This window comes from Diceros bicornis, chromosome 15 (assembly GCF_020826845.1).
Source record: "Diceros bicornis minor isolate mBicDic1 chromosome 15, mDicBic1.mat.cur, whole genome shotgun sequence".
NCBI lineage: Eukaryota > Metazoa > Chordata > Mammalia > Perissodactyla > Rhinocerotidae > Diceros > Diceros bicornis.
Genome location: NC_080754.1, coordinates 37,834,069 through 37,852,674, shown reverse-complemented (window position 1 = coordinate 37,852,674; position 18,606 = coordinate 37,834,069). Strand labels below are relative to the sequence as shown.

General features: G+C 42.8%; 1 protein-coding gene across 2 annotated transcripts in view; it reads right to left on the bottom strand.

Moving 5' to 3' along the window:
• ETV5 (ETS variant transcription factor 5) overlaps positions 1-18,606 on the bottom strand; it is a 58,638-nt gene that overhangs the window by 27,598 nt on the left and 12,434 nt on the right. For both annotated transcript variants that reach the window (XM_058556165.1, XM_058556164.1), the window contains 2 exons: positions 3,022-3,151; positions 1,821-2,108 (listed from right to left, as the gene is read on the bottom strand). In XM_058556165.1, the coding sequence (XP_058412148.1) occupies positions 1,821-2,108; positions 3,022-3,151 (418 nt within the window). The remainder of the gene's footprint in view (positions 1-1,820; positions 2,109-3,021; positions 3,152-18,606) is intronic.

Below are 18,606 nucleotides of genomic sequence, written 5' to 3'. Positions count from 1 at the left end.
CTGGAGATAAACCTACTTCAGGTTTATCTGAGACTAAGGCTCCCTGTCAGCAGGGGCTGCAGGAGGACAATAACCACCAGCAGAATGAGGGTATTTCTCCCCCAGTTCAGTTAACTGTTGACACAATCTGTTTACACCAGCCCCCTGGATAAGAAACAGGGATTGAGGGGGAAATATGAATAAAAGAGATTTAACATGAAGTAATTTTCCTTTACACATGGTATAACAAATATAAAGTTTGCAAAGTATTTCAAATACCAAACATATGCCTCACCCCACCCCTCCTCCCCAATTAATAATCCCTGCAGAAAATCAGGAAGATACTGTTTAAAATCAGAAAACCAAGAAAACTATTGAAATAAAAGTGGTATCCAGGCCTGAGTGCACAAACCAGCAGGCTTGCAGAGTGGTTTTGCCCACAGAGAGGTTTTGTTTTGTCTGTAAAGTGTTACTGTTGTTTTTAATTTGAATTAGTTGCCAACTTGAAAAAAAAAAAACCCAACAAAACCTGGAATTTTTTACATAAAAACCCATTCCAAATTCTCTTGAAAAAGTGCAAGGCTGTTAATACAAGGTATTAATTGGCAAAAGCTTGGTGGTAGCTGTCTCCTTCAATGAGCCCCCTGTCAAAACCGAGGCCCCTGCTGCGCCAGCCCCAGTCAACGTGCGCTCCGTGGGCCCCACGTATCACTGGTGTTTGGAGCCCTTGGCCTCACCAGAGGAATGAACACGAACCAGCCAAATTATGCAGCTCTTTATGGTGACTTTCACAGCAAGGGGAGAGGCAATCGGAACCAAGCAAGAGCGCTTACTTTTTTCTGCATTTTACCTAGACATAAAGAAAGTAACCTCCAGTTAAATGCCGGGAGGCATCTGGGTTGGACCAGGCCTGGGGAAGGTACACTCAGGCATCCTCCTCTCCTGCCCTTCACCCCCACACCCACCCCATGCAGAGCAAGACAGACGGAAAGGACTTCTAAAGGTCGCCATCTTGCAGCCCTGGGTAACATCACTGACGACTACCTGCCTACGTCATCTCCTCATCCCAGAGACTTGAAACAAAAAAGACAGGCTCCCAGAACACCCAGTATAAAGGAAGGCCACAAGCATCCAAAATTCTAAAATATTGCAGATAAGGGACTTGGAAGGCTGGGACCTGAGAAGCTAAGTTTGGTGTTCGCAGAGTGGGTTCCCTTTACCATTAGTTTGTCTGATGAATGAACGACTCTGGACAAGTTACTCCTGACGCCTCCATTTCCTCATGAGGAACATAGAACTACCTGGAGTGAAACCAGGAGATTTCTATCTCAAAAGTAGATAATTATAAATACGGTTCTTAGCTAATCCCTTACTGTGAAGATGTATTAAAATCAGATGAATAATAATACCTCCTGTAACTCAGCAATCTTCCCTAACACGTAAGTAAAATGGGAATAACGTGTTTATGGGTAGCATAAACCGAGGTTCAGTTCTAGCAGGCAGTATCCAACGAGGAGCCGGGACACGTGCCCTCAGCGAGGGTCAACACGCTGTGTATCCTGGACAAGTTGCTCTTCTTCTACGCCTACACTGGGGAGATAGTACTAATTATCTCTCCCTTACCTACTTCATAAGAGTGTTGTAATACCTATAAAGCATTTGGAGTACCTCAGGAACAGGGTGATACATAAACAGGTCATATTTATATGATTATTAGTCTTACCTCACAAGATGCCTCAATGGAATGAGAACTTTATAGGTACCTGGTAAATATGACTAACTGCTTCCCCTCTCCTGGGGAGGTTAAGGAGGCAGTGAAGGAAGCCCAGATCAGCACCCACCTCTGGTCTGATGGATACTGGTTTTCAGGCATCATCTTTGGCATCTGCAGGGGCTGATGTGGTGGCCGGGGGACCGCAAAGGTTTGCTGCTGTGGTCCAGGTTCTGGAAGTGAATGAGGGGTGGGGGTGGGGCCCACACCTTGTACTGGGCCAGCTGCAGGGGCGTGCGCCGAGGTGGGCAGAGTTGCCTGAGGTGGGGGAAATAGGGAATTCTGATGGGTGGGTGACAGGGGGGTGGTAGGAGGGGTTAATGGCTTGAACCCAGAGGGAGGCTTCCTATCATAGGCACTGTAAACAGAAAAAGAGAAGGAACCATTAAGCTGCAATGAAGCCATTAGTGTGGTCACTAGGTCCAGCAGAACGCTAGGTTGCAGCCCACGGTTGCCAGGAAATGACAGCATTAACATAGTTAAATTGCTGGCAGCCCCGAGGGAATATTTGTACCTCTAAAAAGTGACAAACACACTGCGTCACAGGGACTTGTTTAACACTTCTAGTGATTCTTCTCAAAGATAATTTTAGCCTCCGCTTCCGGTTTCCTTTTTCCCCCCTTCTAAAAGAATTCTCCACACATGGTGTGTAGGGATGGATGGAAGAGGGGAGAATTTACGGCCTGGGCGGTGGTTTTCTGGCCCCTCTCTCCCAAGTATTCCAGGGTTCCCAGAAATTAGCCAGAATCTTTGTTGAAGATAAATTTCTGCTGTAACATCACTTGAATTAACAACTCCTCCTCCCCCTTTCAGGCAGATCTATGTTTGTCTTTTAGAGCAAAGAATGATTTAAAATTAAAGCTTCATTCCTGGGGCCTGGATATTCTTAAGTAAAGGGCACAGGCAGGGGGACTTTTTCATATATTCTGATTTGAAGATTACTTCTTTGGTGCTTAAAGTTCACATTAACATATGATAGACATGAAGAAGTATATATTTCTTCCCTCGAAGCCACAGATCAAATATCCCAGTATTCAAGGTTCTTTTCCTCAGGAGGGCTCAGAACCCCGTGAACTCAGGCCCCACGCAGAGCCGGTTTAACAGTTTTGCGTTTCCTGTGCAGCACAAAGGCCCCATTTGCACTGGCCCTCACCTAGAAGATTACATTGACACGAAAGACGGGGTGTGCTACCCTGAGTGTCTGCTGAAGGACACTTGAAACAGTCAGCTTGACGGCTCCTTTCTGGCCAGCCTTTCTCTGCTCCACTTACCAATAGTTGTAGAGGCACTTTTCTCCGTAGTTAGCACCGAGAGCCTGCTCATGGCTACAGGACGACAGCTCAGAGGAGGGGCTGTGCAGCTCCCGTTTGATCTTGGTTGGAGGTGGGGCATGAAGCACCACTGAAATCAGAAGAGGGATGAGGCAGGAACAGAGAGAGGACAGTGATTAACAGGGAGCACAATGCTTCCTTCTGCAAGCCCTGTAACTAGCTGATTGTTCTTGGAACTCATGTCAAATCACATGCCAGAGAAAGCCAAACACAGAGCCTTCCATCTAAAACCAATGAAAAGTTCTTTAAAGTCAGAAATCATCATCTGACACTTTTAATTAGCCAAGTCTTTTTTCCAAATTTCTTTGGTGTTGGGTCTGCTTCCCAGAGGCTCTGAAACCCTTAAAACTTCTACAGGTGATGGTGCTTCAAGAAAAACGCAGGTGTGATAGATTACCAAGGATTGCAGACATGAAGAATTTTGTTTCGGAAAAGGACAAAACAGCTAAAAATATATTGGTAGACATTACACATTAGCTTATCAAAGGCTTGAAACTGCTCTGGCCAGTACATTTCTTATTCAGAGACGTATTCACAGACATACGACTTTTTAAAAGTTCTTCCTCAAGCAACTCTAAATATCAGCTCTAAGAAACACTCAACCTTAAGAGCATTTCACACATTTTAAAAGCAAAGGAATACAACAAGGGACCAAACCACAACCTAGGAAAGGATAACTGTGTACAGAGAAAGTCCTGGAAACCTTCATGCTATGTCTGCTCTGTGCCTTTCCTAGTGACCGACCAGGAAGGGCAGGTTTTCACAGCCAATCCTTTCATGCGTGGTGCCAATTACTTTTCCTAAATTCATGAAACAGTACACAGAGATGTTGCTTTATGATTGGAAGTCACTTGCATATTCTGTATGTGATTCTAGAGGGCAAAGTAATAAGTTTTTCAAATCAAGGGGACTCACATACAGTGGCAAAACTAAACCAAACCAAACCAGGTTTGCCTTTTCTGTCTTATCCAGTAGCTAATTCATTTTAGAGAAGGACCCACAGCAGAAGGACACACTCTAAAGATACTGCACTATGAGGGCTGTCTTCTTTGTTATGGGTCAGAACTGCTACTGTCTAGCCATCTTGGAGGCTGGGGGAGGACAGCGACTTGAGCTTTTGTGCCAGCCACTTTCCACTGTATCAAAGGTCTCATTAAATAGCTAACCACAGTTAATGTCCTGGTGACCCACTGAAATTTTCTGTTTGACTCAATGTTTATTCCTAAAACACTTTTAGGAGCTTGATTAATTCTTAGTGATTAGTAGAATTAGTTCAACGATCATCCCTTTTCTGTCTGATAAGACTGAACAATCTTCTGGCCAACTGGTTTCTCAGGCGCCTCCTCCAACCCCGAATTCTGGTCTCAGAAGTGAACAAATGAGACGGACGACTCTATCACAGACGACAAGTTTATAAAGCAAAGTCCTGCCAGTTACTGACTGGAAAGGACAGGTTTTCATAATTCCTTTCCTATATAATGCCAACTGCTTTTCTTGAGTACACGAAATAAGTTCAGAACTGGCAGATTATATTTAGAAGTCATTAGAGCCTCTCTCGTAATTTTTTGATGGTGACATCATGGCAGCCAACCTTCAATTGTTATCAAATGTTTTCAGACATTTAGACACAGAAAATGACTAAAACTTGTTGTTGTTAGAAAGTTGTTAGTAAACGAGAAGGGAGAGTCAGAAAACTTGACACAAAAAACCATTTCTCCAATGCAGTGGATATTCTAGTGGTTCTCAGTACGGCCGCTTTGTCATTGCCTCCCTTCTCATCAGTCTTCTGCCATAAAAGTTTTGGCAAAATAATGAGGAAAGGTGATGACACCCCAATGTAAACAAATGTTATATGTCCTTGAAGTCTACTTTTCTTACTTTATCTAAAGAAAGTCATTTATAATCACTGTTTTACCTGAGTTTAGAAAGTAAACAATTATGGTGTTATTCAATTTTCTCATTTCAGGTTTTAGAAATGTCTTGAGGGGCTGGCTGGGTGGCACAGTGGTTAAGATCACGTGCTCTGCTTTGGCGGCCCAGGATTCGCAGGTTCGGATCCCAGGCGCTGCCTGGGAGCCGACCTATGCACTGCTAGTCAGGGCATGCTGTGGCAGCAGCCCACATACAAAAAAAGAGGAAGATTGGCACAGATGTTAGCTCAGTGACAATCTTCCTCAAGAAAAAGAGGAAGATTGTCAACAGATGTTAGCTCAGGGCCAATCTTCCTCACACACACCCACACCAAATAGAAATGTCTTGACATTTTCATACTATAAAAGTTACTAGTTCTGCCAACAAGACTAACACCAGAGGTAAACCAAAGTTGCTTAGAAAGAAAAAATTCTATAATGGCTTCAGAAACAGCATATACCCGTTTTGAAAGAGACTCTAAACTGCCAGATAATTCTTATGTCTTTATTTCTTTAAATCTACACAGTGTGTACTCTCAGTGTATACCACACCATTTTGGCTTAAAATTATATGATATCTTCTACTACCCCCAAATTGTCTTATACCTGGAAAGGAGGAGCTCAAGAAATATCTGATGAGTGCTACACTGTGTATATATACGTCCCCACAAAATTCATATGTTGAAATCCTGATGCCCAGTGTGATGGTATTAGGAGGTAGGGCCTTTGGGAGGTGATTAGGTCATGAGGGCAGAGCCAAGTGAGGACACAACAAGTCTGTGACCTGGACGACAGCCCTCACCTGACCACGCTGGCACCCTGATCTCAGACTCTCAGTCTGTAGAACTATGAGAAATAAATTTCTGTTGTTTATATGCTACCCAGTCTGTGGTATTCTGTTATAGCAGCCTGAGTGGACTAAGACAATGAGTTATTGAATGGATATTTCCAATTAACTCTTAACTTTGAAGGCAGGGACCACATCTACCCTACAAGGCTAGGCACAATGTTAGTCATAAATATCTTTTCCCCAGGAATCAACCATTCAAAGGAGAGGGAAGAAGGTAGAACATGGCAAGAATGAGAATGGAAAGTTTTACAGATCACTGACAGGAAATCCATTAGGGACCCTGTGAGTGGTAAAGAAGACTCAGCTCTCCAAAGGGACTGCTGGGCCAGAGGAGGTGTGAAGGAGCCCGATTACGGCATGCATTAGTCAGAGATAGTGGTGTATTTAAAGCAGGAACTTAGAAGCCCAAGGAATGTTCCTTGCTTTCAGTCTGTTCCCTCCTTTGTAAAACGAGATATGTGATGCTGCTTTGAGAAATAAAGTAAATGGCACAGCACCTTGCAGATGGTGCTATGATGTTGTGTAATTATACACTGCGCTTTCAAAAATAGAATATTTACCTTCACGTAGGCGACTTAAATAATGACAGAGACCTAGGACTATAAAGCATGGCAATGAATTGGAATTGTAAAAGGATCACAAACTCCTGAGGAAGTTTTCAAAGAAATGCTAAAAAAGTTGAAAGAGTTGATAAACATTTTCTACAATTAGAAATTTTGAGTTCAAGCTCAGAGTTATGGAAGACGGCCCATAAAGCCAAGGGTGCCCTGATAACAATTCCAGGGGAATATGGACCACCTTCCTTGTTGTAAAGATTTCATTCATTTATTCATTCATTCATCCATTCACTGAGCATCTTCTACGGGCCAGGCATCCTGGAGGTGCTGGGGATATCACGGTAAGTAAAGCAGACACGGTCCTTTCTTCACAACATGCACAATTTAGAGAGGGATCTGACTTTTAGCATCTTCTCATAGATGCAATTAGTAAGACCAGGGCCTCAAAGTCCACTGAATTCAGGCCCTTACATTTATACATAAGGACCCTGAAGCCCAGAGGAGTTAAAGGAATTGCTCAAGGTCTTGGGGCTGCTGCTATTAGAGTGGAGAGGAGGCAAGAGCTCCCCATTGTCAGTTCAGTAATCTACCACACTGACAGAAATGGGAGATATTTTACTCACCCACTTTGTACATTAAAAATAGACGACATAAACCTTTTTTTCAACTAAAACAGCAAAAATACCACGTTATACCTGGTTGAGAGAAGGTGCTCTAGGACAAAGGAAAAATGGATAAAAACTAATATACCTCTGGAAAAGAACAAGGTAGATGGACCAATAAAGAGGCAGTCAGACAGACCCCTTAGCATTTACTTTGTGCCAAGATGCTCTTACATACATTATTTTATTCGATCTTCCACCCCAACGAGAAAGCTACTTCCACTGTCTCATTTTATAGATGAGAAAACCAAGGTTCAAAAAGGTAAGTAATCTGGGGCCGGCCCTGTGGCTTAGCGGTTAAGTGCGCGAGCTCCGATACTGGCGGCCCAGGTTCGGATCCCGGGCGCCCACTGACGCACTGCTTCTCCGGCCATCCTGAGGCCGTGTCCCACATAGAGCAACTAGAAGGATGTGCAACTATGACGTACAACTATCTACTGGGGGGCTTTGGGGAAAAAGAAAAGGAGGAGGATTGGCAATGGATGTTAGCTCAGAGCCGGTCTTCCTCAGCAAAAAGAGGAGGATTAGCATGGATGTTAGCTCAGGGCTGATCTTCCTCACACACACAAAAAAGGTAAGTAATCTGCCACGGTCTCATAGCTGTAAGTGGTCAGGATTCCTATCTAAACAGTTCTTAGTCTTTCCATCACATTGTCTCCCAGAGAGAATCTGAGAGAAAAAGACTAAATCAAAAAGAGATTGAAAGAAATAGGGAAAGAGGTGGAGAAGAAAGACACCACCAGAGAAGAGAGTGGAAGAATACTTTTGCCAGCTCTCAGGGTCTGTATCCTCATGTTCACTCTGTACGCTCCAGCTGGAGGCACACACATATGAATCCACTCAAGGACTTACATCTTCCCCTATTTCTAGGCCACCAAAATGCCCAGGATCCCTCCCTCACTCCTACTGGCAACTAACATCTCTTGACTCTAGTAGCTTTTACTTTTTATAATCCTTGCCCCCTGTTCTAGTGTTCCATCTAAAAGATCTCATGCTCCCTTCTATATTCCAGCTGACCCAAATCTTCTGCCCTTTTAGACAGCTGCAGGCACTTGGGAAGACCTGAAATCTGCTACAGCCAGTTACTGACTAACCAGACACCACATTGTTGCCATGGATACCATCTCTTTCCCCAAATGCCCTGCCCCTCCTGAAATTGCTTCTTGACAATTGCCTCTTAATGCCACCTCTGAGGCAAGAATACTTTGAGTGAGCTGTCTGAATCCCTATTTAACTTCAAGAGCTCTGTTAAGGATCCATGCACAAATATATATGAGAGTCTCTGCTTGTCAGAGGTAGGAAAGATAAGGGTAGCTGGCTGTCAAGATTTAAGTCCCTATCTGTGGGTATGCACTACAAAGTACAATGTGTTGCTTTGCAGACCACCATAACTCCATTTTAAATCTAGATATGATGTTCACAAATCAAGCAACTTAACTTCATGATTGCTGTTCTTACTAGAGAACTCCCTGAAAGATTTTTCTATCTGACACAGTGATCAAAAATCAGGCCTCATCCTAGTCAATGCAATAAGTCAAGAAAAATAAATAAAAGGCAAAAGGATTAGAAAGGAAAAAATGTAACTGTCATTATTCACAGATGGCCTGGTTGGGTAGATAGAAAATATTAATTTTTCTAATTTACCAAGATCACTGGCTACAAGGCCAATACGTAAAAAGAACTACTTCTCTATATGGTTACTAAAACAAGGTAACATTTAAAAAATACATTTACAATAGCAACAAATAACACCAAATACCTAGGAACACATCTAATAAAAGACATGTAAGGGGCCGGCCCGGTGGCGCAAGCGGTTAAGTGCGCGCGCTCCGCTGCGGCGGCCCGGGGTTCGCTGGTTCGGATCCCGGGCGCGCACCGAAGTACTGCTTGGTAAGCCATGCTGTGGCGGCGTCCCATATAAAGTGGAGGAAGATAGGCACCGATGTTAGCCCAGGGCCGTCTTCCTCAGCAAAAAAAAAAAAGAGGAGGATTGGCGGATGTTAGCTCAGGGCTGATCTCCTCACAAAAAAAAAAAAAAAAAAAAAAAAGACATGTAAGATGCTTGAACTAAAAACTACAAAACACTGAGGAAAATTCAAGAACTCTCAATAAATAGAAGGATACATCATGTTCATGGGTTGGAAAGCTTGATACTGTAAAAATATTAATTCTTCCCAAATTTATCTATAGACACAGTGTAACCCCAAACAAAATCTCAGCACTACACAGAAATAAGAATGAAGAAATTACAATTACACTTAGCACGGAATCTCATAAATATATTGAGCAAAAGAAGGCAGACACAAAAGGTTATGTACTGTACGAGTCCATTGGTATAATGTTCAAAAGAAGACAAAACTAATCTATGGTGTTTAAAGTCGGGATGGAGGTTACTCGAGTCGGGGGTGGTGTCTGTTCAAGGGGCACAAGTCGTCTTCTTGTATTCTGATAACTTCTGGGTCTTGATCTAAATGCTTGTACAGTTTGTGAAAACTTATCAAGCTATATTCTTGCTATACATTATTTCAATTAAGTGTTTTTTTTTAAAAAAGCAGCTCTGTCCTGGTCAAATAGCATCACTGAGTTAACATTTACAAAGATTTCTCAAATTTTAGAAAATCTTTCTTCTGTGATGGTTTAGAAGCAGTCTCCCAAAGAAATAACCCAATTGTTTTAACACAGAAAAAACAGACAAACTGGCCCATTCAAGAGAAATAATAATTCCCTCTGCTGACAAAATCTGTTTCCTGCCCACAAGTACAGGCCTGTGGACTCTGTCCAAGGCAGCCTCCCCATGCCAGTGCTGGCAGTGAACTTCACTATTACAGCACTGAGGATCAAAACAAAAGAAAACACTTTTGTTGAATGTTATGATGAACAACAGTTTGATTCAAAAGGAATTATTTTATTTTAGAAAGACAAAAACTACCTTGTCCAATAAGCCTTTCCTTTGGTGTTTCATAATCATCAAAGTTTCAATTTGCCACAGACTTTGTTGTAAATACATACAACATTTATGTAGTTGCTGAGTGTTAAAGAAACTGCCAACCAGTTATATTGTGGCCTGAGCAGGAGACAGAAGAAGCCCATCCTTATTTCTTCTGCTTCACACACGGGCTTTGCCTGCCTTCCACTGGTTGTTGTCGTTGAGGTTTTGTTTTGAGGTTTTCCTTCTCCCTTCTTCAGTTTCATTACCTTCATCTGGGGCAGACTCATCTTTCCCAAATCAGCTGTGCAGGTCTGACCTCGAGGGAGGAACTTATTCGGTCAATCAACAGCCACGATCTTCCTACTTTACATGGAAAGTTGTGGCTCATGATGGACGCTGACCAGAACACCAATACCTGCCTCCAAATGGCATGTCCATGAGGCTATGTCTCAGGTGGCCAAACTATGTCTCTAGAGCCTCTCACAGCACCTCTCAACAAATATGATGTGGAATGTACATGGTCATGGTCAGAGACTTCTCAGGATTCTGGAGCCCTCATCCTAAAGTGAAGGTCTATTCCTAAGCTCACTACTCTCTTTGCCACCAGCTTTAGGTCGCTGCTCCTCTCTTAGACCACTACCATGGAGCCCAAGACAGCTGCCCATATTGGTCTTTGGTTGTGGTGGTGAGTGGAACAGGAGGAAAGAAGACAGAGGGAAAGACTATCAAGCAGAGGGACATGTGAATGTAAAAACGACACGGGCGGGGCTGGCCCAGTGGTGTGGTGGTGAAGTTCGTGCACTCCGCTTTGGCGGCCTGGGGTTTGTGGTTCAAATCCTGGGCATGGACCTACACACTGCTCATCAAGCCATGCTGTGGTGGCGTCCCACATACAAAATAGAGGAAGATTGGCACAGATGTTAGCTCAGTGACAATCTTCCTCAAGCAAAAAGAGGAAGATTGGCAACAGATGTTAGCTCAGGGCCACTCTTCCTCACCAAAAAAAAAAAAAAGACACTGGCGAAACAGAACTGAAGAAGCCACTAGAAAGAGTGGGTGTGGCCTCTTCTCCCCTGATTTACCCTTCACTTGTCAGAGTATCCCCTTGGCAAAGAACAGAGAGAGGGCTTTAAGTCACCAGATGCAATGCTCCTTGCGTTCTGTGGTTTGAAAAGTACAACAAAGCCAAAAGGGCTGCTTTCCAACATAGTGCTGCCTTTCCTTAGCTCTGGTCTTTTTTGGACAAATTTTGAGACAAAGCTCAAACAGCTAGTTAGTAAGAAAAAAGAGGTAGATAGGATGAGGCTTGTTTTTTAAATTCCACCATATTACCAGAAGAGGTCAGAAATCTGTCTTTATTTTAGGGCTGAGTAGATTAGAAATTCATTTCAAGCATAAAATATATTCCTAATATCTCAATATTCTTTTTAATTGTTACAGCAGCACCAGTGAATGACAAGGACCAGAGATAATACTCTGTTCTGGGAACCAAGGAGGTTCAAGGGAGATGAAGTAAGTGGATAGGTTCTGGCACTTGAAAGAGAGGATCTGGAAAGGGAGATGCCTTTTGGATTTCCAAACAAAGTAAGAGACATGCTCAAACCCATTTGAATGGTTAACATTGATTCTGCCTGGCAACAGTTTCCAAAAATAAAAATTTGCAATGCTATCAAATTTAGTTAGGGGGTACAAGTTCTAAAAGCAGAATTGGAGGAGGTATGGGGGAATGTGGTGTTTTCTTTAATAACTGACACAGCTAACCTTTGTAAGCATAAATTCAAAAATTGAATATAGTGAAAAATCATCCATTAATAGTAAAATCAACTATTTAGTAAGCTGTGCTAAAAAATTTTAACGAGTCCCTCAAAAGCCCTGTCCTCGAACATGCACAAAATATCTCCAACCCAAGTGTCTCCATCTGACTCACTTCATTCTTTTACCAGTGTTTTAAGGTCAACACAATATCATGGACATCGGAGGTGAGAGATTCGATAACACAGGAGATTTCCAGGCCTAAGGCCAGCATTTCTGTGTGTTGTTTGCATTTCTGCACATCCTTTAAAAATGTACCCTAAATGGGGCCGGCCTGGTGCCGCAAGTGGTTAAGTGTGTGCGCTCCGCTGTGGTGGCCTGGGGCTTGCCAGTTCAGATCCCGGGCGCGCACTGACGCACTGCTTGGCAAGCCATGCTGTGGTGGCATCCCATAGAAAGTGGAGGAAGATGGGCACGGATGTTAGCCCAGGGCCTGTCTTCCTCAGGAAAAAAAGAGAAGGATTGGCAGATGTTAGCACAAGGCTGATCTTCCTCACACACACACACAAAAAAGTACCCTAAAAAACTCAACAACTACAAAGCAACTGGCCAGGACTCTTCAAAAAAAGTCAATGTTATGAAAAAAAGAAAAAAAGGTAGGCAGATTGTTGTAAATTGAAGAAAAAAGAAGCATAACAATAAATGCCATGTGTGATTCTTAATTAAAACCTAGATCAAAAACAGTATCAATATCAGCTATAAAAGACATTTGGGGGACAATTGCAGAATTCTGAATATTACTGAATAAAAGTTAATTTTCTTAGGCTATGTAGAAGAAAGTCCTTTATCTTTGGAGATGCACACTAAAATATTTGGGGGTGAACTGTGATAATGTCTGCAACTTGTTTTGGAATGGTTCAGAAAGAAAAAAATATCTATACACAGAAAAATGAAGCAAATATAGCAACCTTTTTAAAAAATGAATCAATAAAACACATTATATCCCATCTCCTCCGAGATACTTGGAGAAAAAAAATCCCTTTGTCTTATGGTTGACTAAAAAGTCAAAAGTAGATGTGCTAAGAACTTCAAAACCAAGCATTCACATATGATGAAAGCCACCCCTGGCCTATTACCAAATCGGAAGGATACTGTCCTGTTTATCCTTAACTTTGACCATGTTTGGATAATATAGCCCGGGGAATCTAAAATTACACAAGGACAAATGTTGGTCATACTCTATCGTCTAAGCCAATGGTTCTCAAATATTTTTTTGGCCCTGGCCCACTTAGAAATGAGAAGGGAACACCCAAGAGAGGGCAAAATGAAAATTGCGACTGCTGTCACCATGACTATTGCCCATTGTCACCTCTACTACTGCCTGGGTAAAAAGACAGCAATTACATAAGTATAAAATATTAACAATAGTAAAATCTATCAGTAATTCCATACACATATTAATACACATATAACAGGACCTAAAACATATACCCAACAAAAGACCACAAAGCATTCTTGGAAAAAAATGGAGAATGAATATATGCACAACAGGTTTGGAACATTAGCAGAACAGCTAGACGACTCATTAGATTTCATCCCCAGAGTCCTCAAGAGGGCACAATGCAGCCATCACCAATCTGTGTAGGCTGGCAAAATTAAAAAGAATTAAAGTTCTCTTCCTTGAGGTTCTCCTTCATTCTCTTCCCTCCCAAGCAGCTGGTTTGGCTCCTTCTGCCCATAAAGGCTGAGCAGGGCCAGGGCCAGGAGAGGAAGCTTGAAACAGGTGGCCTGGGCTTTTGGTGTTCTCATCCTTAGGGAAAAAAGGCACTAGAGTTTCTGGGAGCTCCAGCTGGTCCAACCTAGCTTACCAGGCTAGGTGATCCAAAAGGAATATGGAGCTGAAGACCTAAATTGTGTTTAAGAAAGTATGTTGGCTTGGAGAATCCCCTGAGCATTTATATCTTGGGAATCAAGGATGACAGTAGGACTTTGGTGTGGAATTAAGGCTCTCCACACAATTCCTGGCAAATATGACAAATATTTGGGGCAGCCAACACCTAGGTGAGCATAGTACATACAGGGGCTGAGATTTCAGGGTAGGCTCATTCTGCAATCTCAAACTGCATTTGTCCTGGGCAAAGTCCCACATGAAAAAAGCAAGGCTTCTGCTCTGGGATAGAATTTGTTATCAGTAGGTATAGGATTGGCACAGCAGCAGCATTCAGGATTTTAAATTGATGATTAATCCTGGTGGTGGTAGTGGTGGGGTTAGAGTATTGATTACTCTAGGTTATTTTTTCCTACTTGTGCTGTTTCTCAGCAAGGACCAAAGGACTGAATATCATCCTAGTGGCATATTTCAGGGCCCCAGGGTATTAGACCAACCATGAGTTAGCAGAATTCATCAATTAACAATTATAGAAGCCCTTCCTATATTGCCAATATTATCTTCTGTACAATAAATAGCGCAAGAACCAAATTAGGAACTGATAAAGCTAGTTCCTGGAACATCTGGCTCCAGGAATCAGATTTCTCCTATGCAGTGGGAAAAACCTACAGTCAGCAGAAGAGAGGCTTCAGGAATTGGTGTGTGGAAAAAAACTCCACTCTATTTTTCATGATTTAGAGCTAGAAACTTGGAGTGATATAACCAGCTCAAGAAAAAAGCCCTTGAACTTATTATCATGACACAGACTATGGAAAAAGACAGTCAAATCCAACAAACAGGGTTAGGGTTACATTGGTAGAGGTACAGGACCAACCCAAAAGTGAGATTCAAGTCTTGATGACCCTGCATGAAAATGGCTAGGGAATACCAAAGTCAAACAACAACCAACAAAACTAGAGCCAGGTCTTGCTACAGTGGGAAGAGAGGAGAGGGAAGAAGACTCCTTTCTTGCCCATAAGAGTGGATGAGGTTATACCAAGTATTTGGAAATTCAAGAGCTGGAACCTTTTTGGGGATGCAAGCCCAGAAATCTTCTGTTGGTGAGCGCCTATGGAAAATGACAGGCGCTCACTTGAGATTCCGTGGAGACTGTGTCTCCAGAGAGCCCACTCTCAATTCACAAATGTGGTGGCAGAAAAACAGGGTTAGCGGGGACATCAGAAGATTCCTTCAGAATTCTGAAAATGGAAACCCAGAGGCCTTGAATACAAGAGTTAGAAATTAAAGGGAGGAAAAGGAGCCTAGAAAAGAACTGGCCTTACTTTGAAAATGTATAAATAGCAGTAGTGAGAGTGGTATCTGAAATATCTCTAAAGGCCACCTGCGAAGGCAGTGGAATTTCTCCCAGGATACAGGAATTAGAGTTATTGATAGAATTTCTCCCACCTAGGTTTTAAATGAGACAACAGAATTGATACCATGAAGAAGTTAAAACCGTGAGGCCATGCTCAGTAAGCCTCTCTTCCATTTTCTGTTTACCTCGGATAACCCTAAATCTCTGCTACGGTCTCAAGCTGACAACAGCAACATGGGTCTAGGTTGTGCCACAGATAACGTATTGGGCTTGCAGAACGTTGCTTTCTCTGGGGAAATGCTGGCTGTATGTAGGATTGGTGCTTTGATGACAAGATGCGGCAGTGCCTACATTGGGTCTGGAGAGTGAAGTGTTTCTAAATTTTGTTTGTATAGGGCCAGTGTTATGATATTTTATGCCCTTATTGCTCCCTGGAATGTGGAAAATATGACACAAGATAGATTCAACAATGGAGAAATCCAGCTATCAATATGCCAAAGCACATCGGCAGTTCTAGTTTAAGGGGCCCCAGGGTTGTAGTTTCCTTTAGACCCCAAAACAAAGCCTTTCTGGCTAGGGTAAAAGCAGGAAAAGATGAAAATGGTGGCTTTACACTTATAAAGAGATTTTGATTTCTCTGTGGGAAAGGGGGATTGACTTGACAAGGGGGCTATACTTTATGGGGAAGGGCTTTATTGGGGGCATTATTACACTGTTGAGATCATACTATTTGAACTAGAATGCTTCATATAATGAGGAGGGGAGGGGGTGATCTGGAGGTTTGCTTCTGCTAGGCCCAGCTCAATGATTACAACATCCCACAAAAAATTTCCTCTCTCCCCTCCCCCCTCTTCCAGCAATGGTAGCAGCTGGCCGGCAGAACCAGCACATGGTATCTCAAAATCAAATCACCAACTGAAATACTATTGGTCAGAAGATGAAAAGCTAAATTTTGCCCATGAAAGTCAGTTTGGAAGGTCACTGTATAAGTACAACTACAACCCAAAAGGTGGGATAGTACCATTCAGGCTGACCACTCAAAATGTGGGGGGCACCCTAGCCTCTGGGGGGGCTCAATGCTTCCCCTACCTCTTTACTCCTCCTCCAGAAAGGAGAAAATGTGATCCAAGGCAAGGATGCCACCCAGGTCCTAAACGGCAGACAGTAGGGGGATAGCTTTGGCTAGGAAGAGCAAAAGTGGTCCTCAAGGCTATTTGCCTCTTCCGCTACAGGTGCTGGAAGCTGCTCCCACCCTCCAAAGGCTGAGAGGACCCTGGGAAGAGCTCAGGGTAATAATGAGCTTATGCACAGGGAGGCACAGACTGGCCTGCTGTAGGCCTTAGGAGCAAAAGAGTCCTCAAGGCTGACTATCATCCCGTGGCAAGTTTGCCAGGGTAAAGAAGTTGGCTGGTCATGTCCTTCGTCATCAACTAAGAGGACCACTTGCTAACTGGAATCTGGGATACCGGCCTTGTCCTTTCTTCATCTCTATCAATACTAACAATAATGACACAGGTGACTGTTAAAGGTTTCTATTCTAAGTCTGGCTAAAATAGAAGGAAAGAGATTCTTTGTATTAATGCTGCTTCTCTCCTCCTCCCAAGAGAAGTGGTACTGTTAGTAAGAGGAGCCCACCTTGGACGTACGTACTAAAACAGGAACGTCCTGACTCACAGATGGGAAACCATGGGTAAGAATGAGTGTCTATCACGGAACAGCTGCATCTTGTTCTCAGTACAAAATTGCACATCTTTCAAATACTCATTTCTAAACAGAAAACCTCTGTTATCAAATAAGGAAGATAATTTAATGCCAATGGTAGTAGAGAGGTTTTTTTTGACCCAGATGAACCAGTTTCAGATTTACTTCCTTTAAGTTCACACTCTCGACACTTCAGTATTATTTTTGAAACAGCTTGGATTTATGCAGTTCCTTTTCTTCAAAAGCCTCATCTATCCTGACAATTTAGAATTGTTACTTTAGAATTCTGAAAATGGAAATTCAGAGGCCTTGAATATAAGAGTTAGAAATTAAAGAGAGGAGAAGGAGCTTGGAAAAGAACTAGCCCAACCCTGACTGAGGTAGGGCTTATGTATTAATAGATATGGGGCTCTTCCATAAAAATATTTTGTACAGAATTAATATTTCCAATTGTATAAGAGTGTCCATCCTAACACTTGTGGGCCACAAAGAAACCAAAGCCTCTGACAGTCAAGTAAAAGGCTTGTCCGAGTGTATAGAGCTGACTCGGAGGAGAGTCAAGATAAAAATAAGTGGTTCCTCTGGCTTTGAATGCACCACTCCCTTGACTACCAAGGGCTGGGTCTTTTTAGACTTACAGCCTGTGGAGCTGGCTTCCACTTGGGGTCTTTGGTTACTTTCAAGTTTAAGAGACCGGTGGGATAAAAAGGTGATTGACTGGCCTGATTACACCAAAAGGAGGATTTGAGTATTATTTGTACCAACTCCTTTGCTGGGGCAGCTGTTCAAAGAATTTTAATATTCAACCTTTACCAATATGATAGACAACTATTTGTTTTACTTTCATGGTTCAGAAAGAGGTCTAAAGAGAACGTGTCCTCTCAACTCGAGATTTGTTAGAGATGACAGGATGGCTTCCTCTACTGTGAGCCTTATGTCAACCACAGTAGATTTTACCACAAGTGCTGCTCACAGTGGAACACACCATCAGGAAATGAAGAAACAGGGCATTTTTCTTCAATGGGGAAAAAATGAAATGTAAAACTAAGCCTTCTTTAACATCCCTTTTATAATTTATTCCCAATTTATAATTCTCATCTAAACTGGCATTAAAGAAAAGTGTTAACAATACTAGAAATAGGATTTAAGAACTGTGGAAAATTTTATCTTGGAGTTCGAATTTAAAATTCATCTTTAAAATCTGACAGGAGAAAATCCAAACTTGCGAGAAATCGACTTCTCCCCTGAGAACCATTCCTTCTATCTATAGCCCTCCTTCTCCTAAAAGCAGAAACTCAGCAAGTGCGTCAAGGGTGCCTCAACCATGACTTGTTCTCCAGTACATGCAGTTGTACTGGGAAACAGAGCATTAGCTGCACAGCGTCTAAATGCAGCCTAAGAAGACTTGGCTGTGTGTGAGGAATCAGAAAATGAGAGCTAGCCCTAACTAGTTTTTTTTCTATTTCTAAGGTCATTCCAAGGACTCTCAGAACTCAGGTTTCGAGACCCTCTACAGAGTTACTTCCCTAACTAGAGGCTGGTTTTGGGGGCTGTCAAAAGATGGGGTGGGAGGGGAACATAGAGAATGCGGTGGTGTGCAAAACACATTCACCAAGTAATGGCTGTGTGCAGAGCAGGGTGCTACAGCTGAGGCAGATATCAAGAAACATAAGACGGGGCTTCTCTGCTTTTGGAGACACTTATAGCTTAAGAGAAATTGTTTTCTGCTTCAACAAGAATGGAAATTGGGGGGCCGGCCCCGTGGCTTAGCGGTTGGGTGCGCACGCTCCGCTGCTGGCGACCCGGGTTCGGATCCCGGGCGCGCACCGACGCACCGCTTCTCTGGCCATGCTGAGGCCGCGTCCCGCATACAGCAACTAGAAGGATGTGCAGCTATGACATACAACTATCTACTGGGGCTT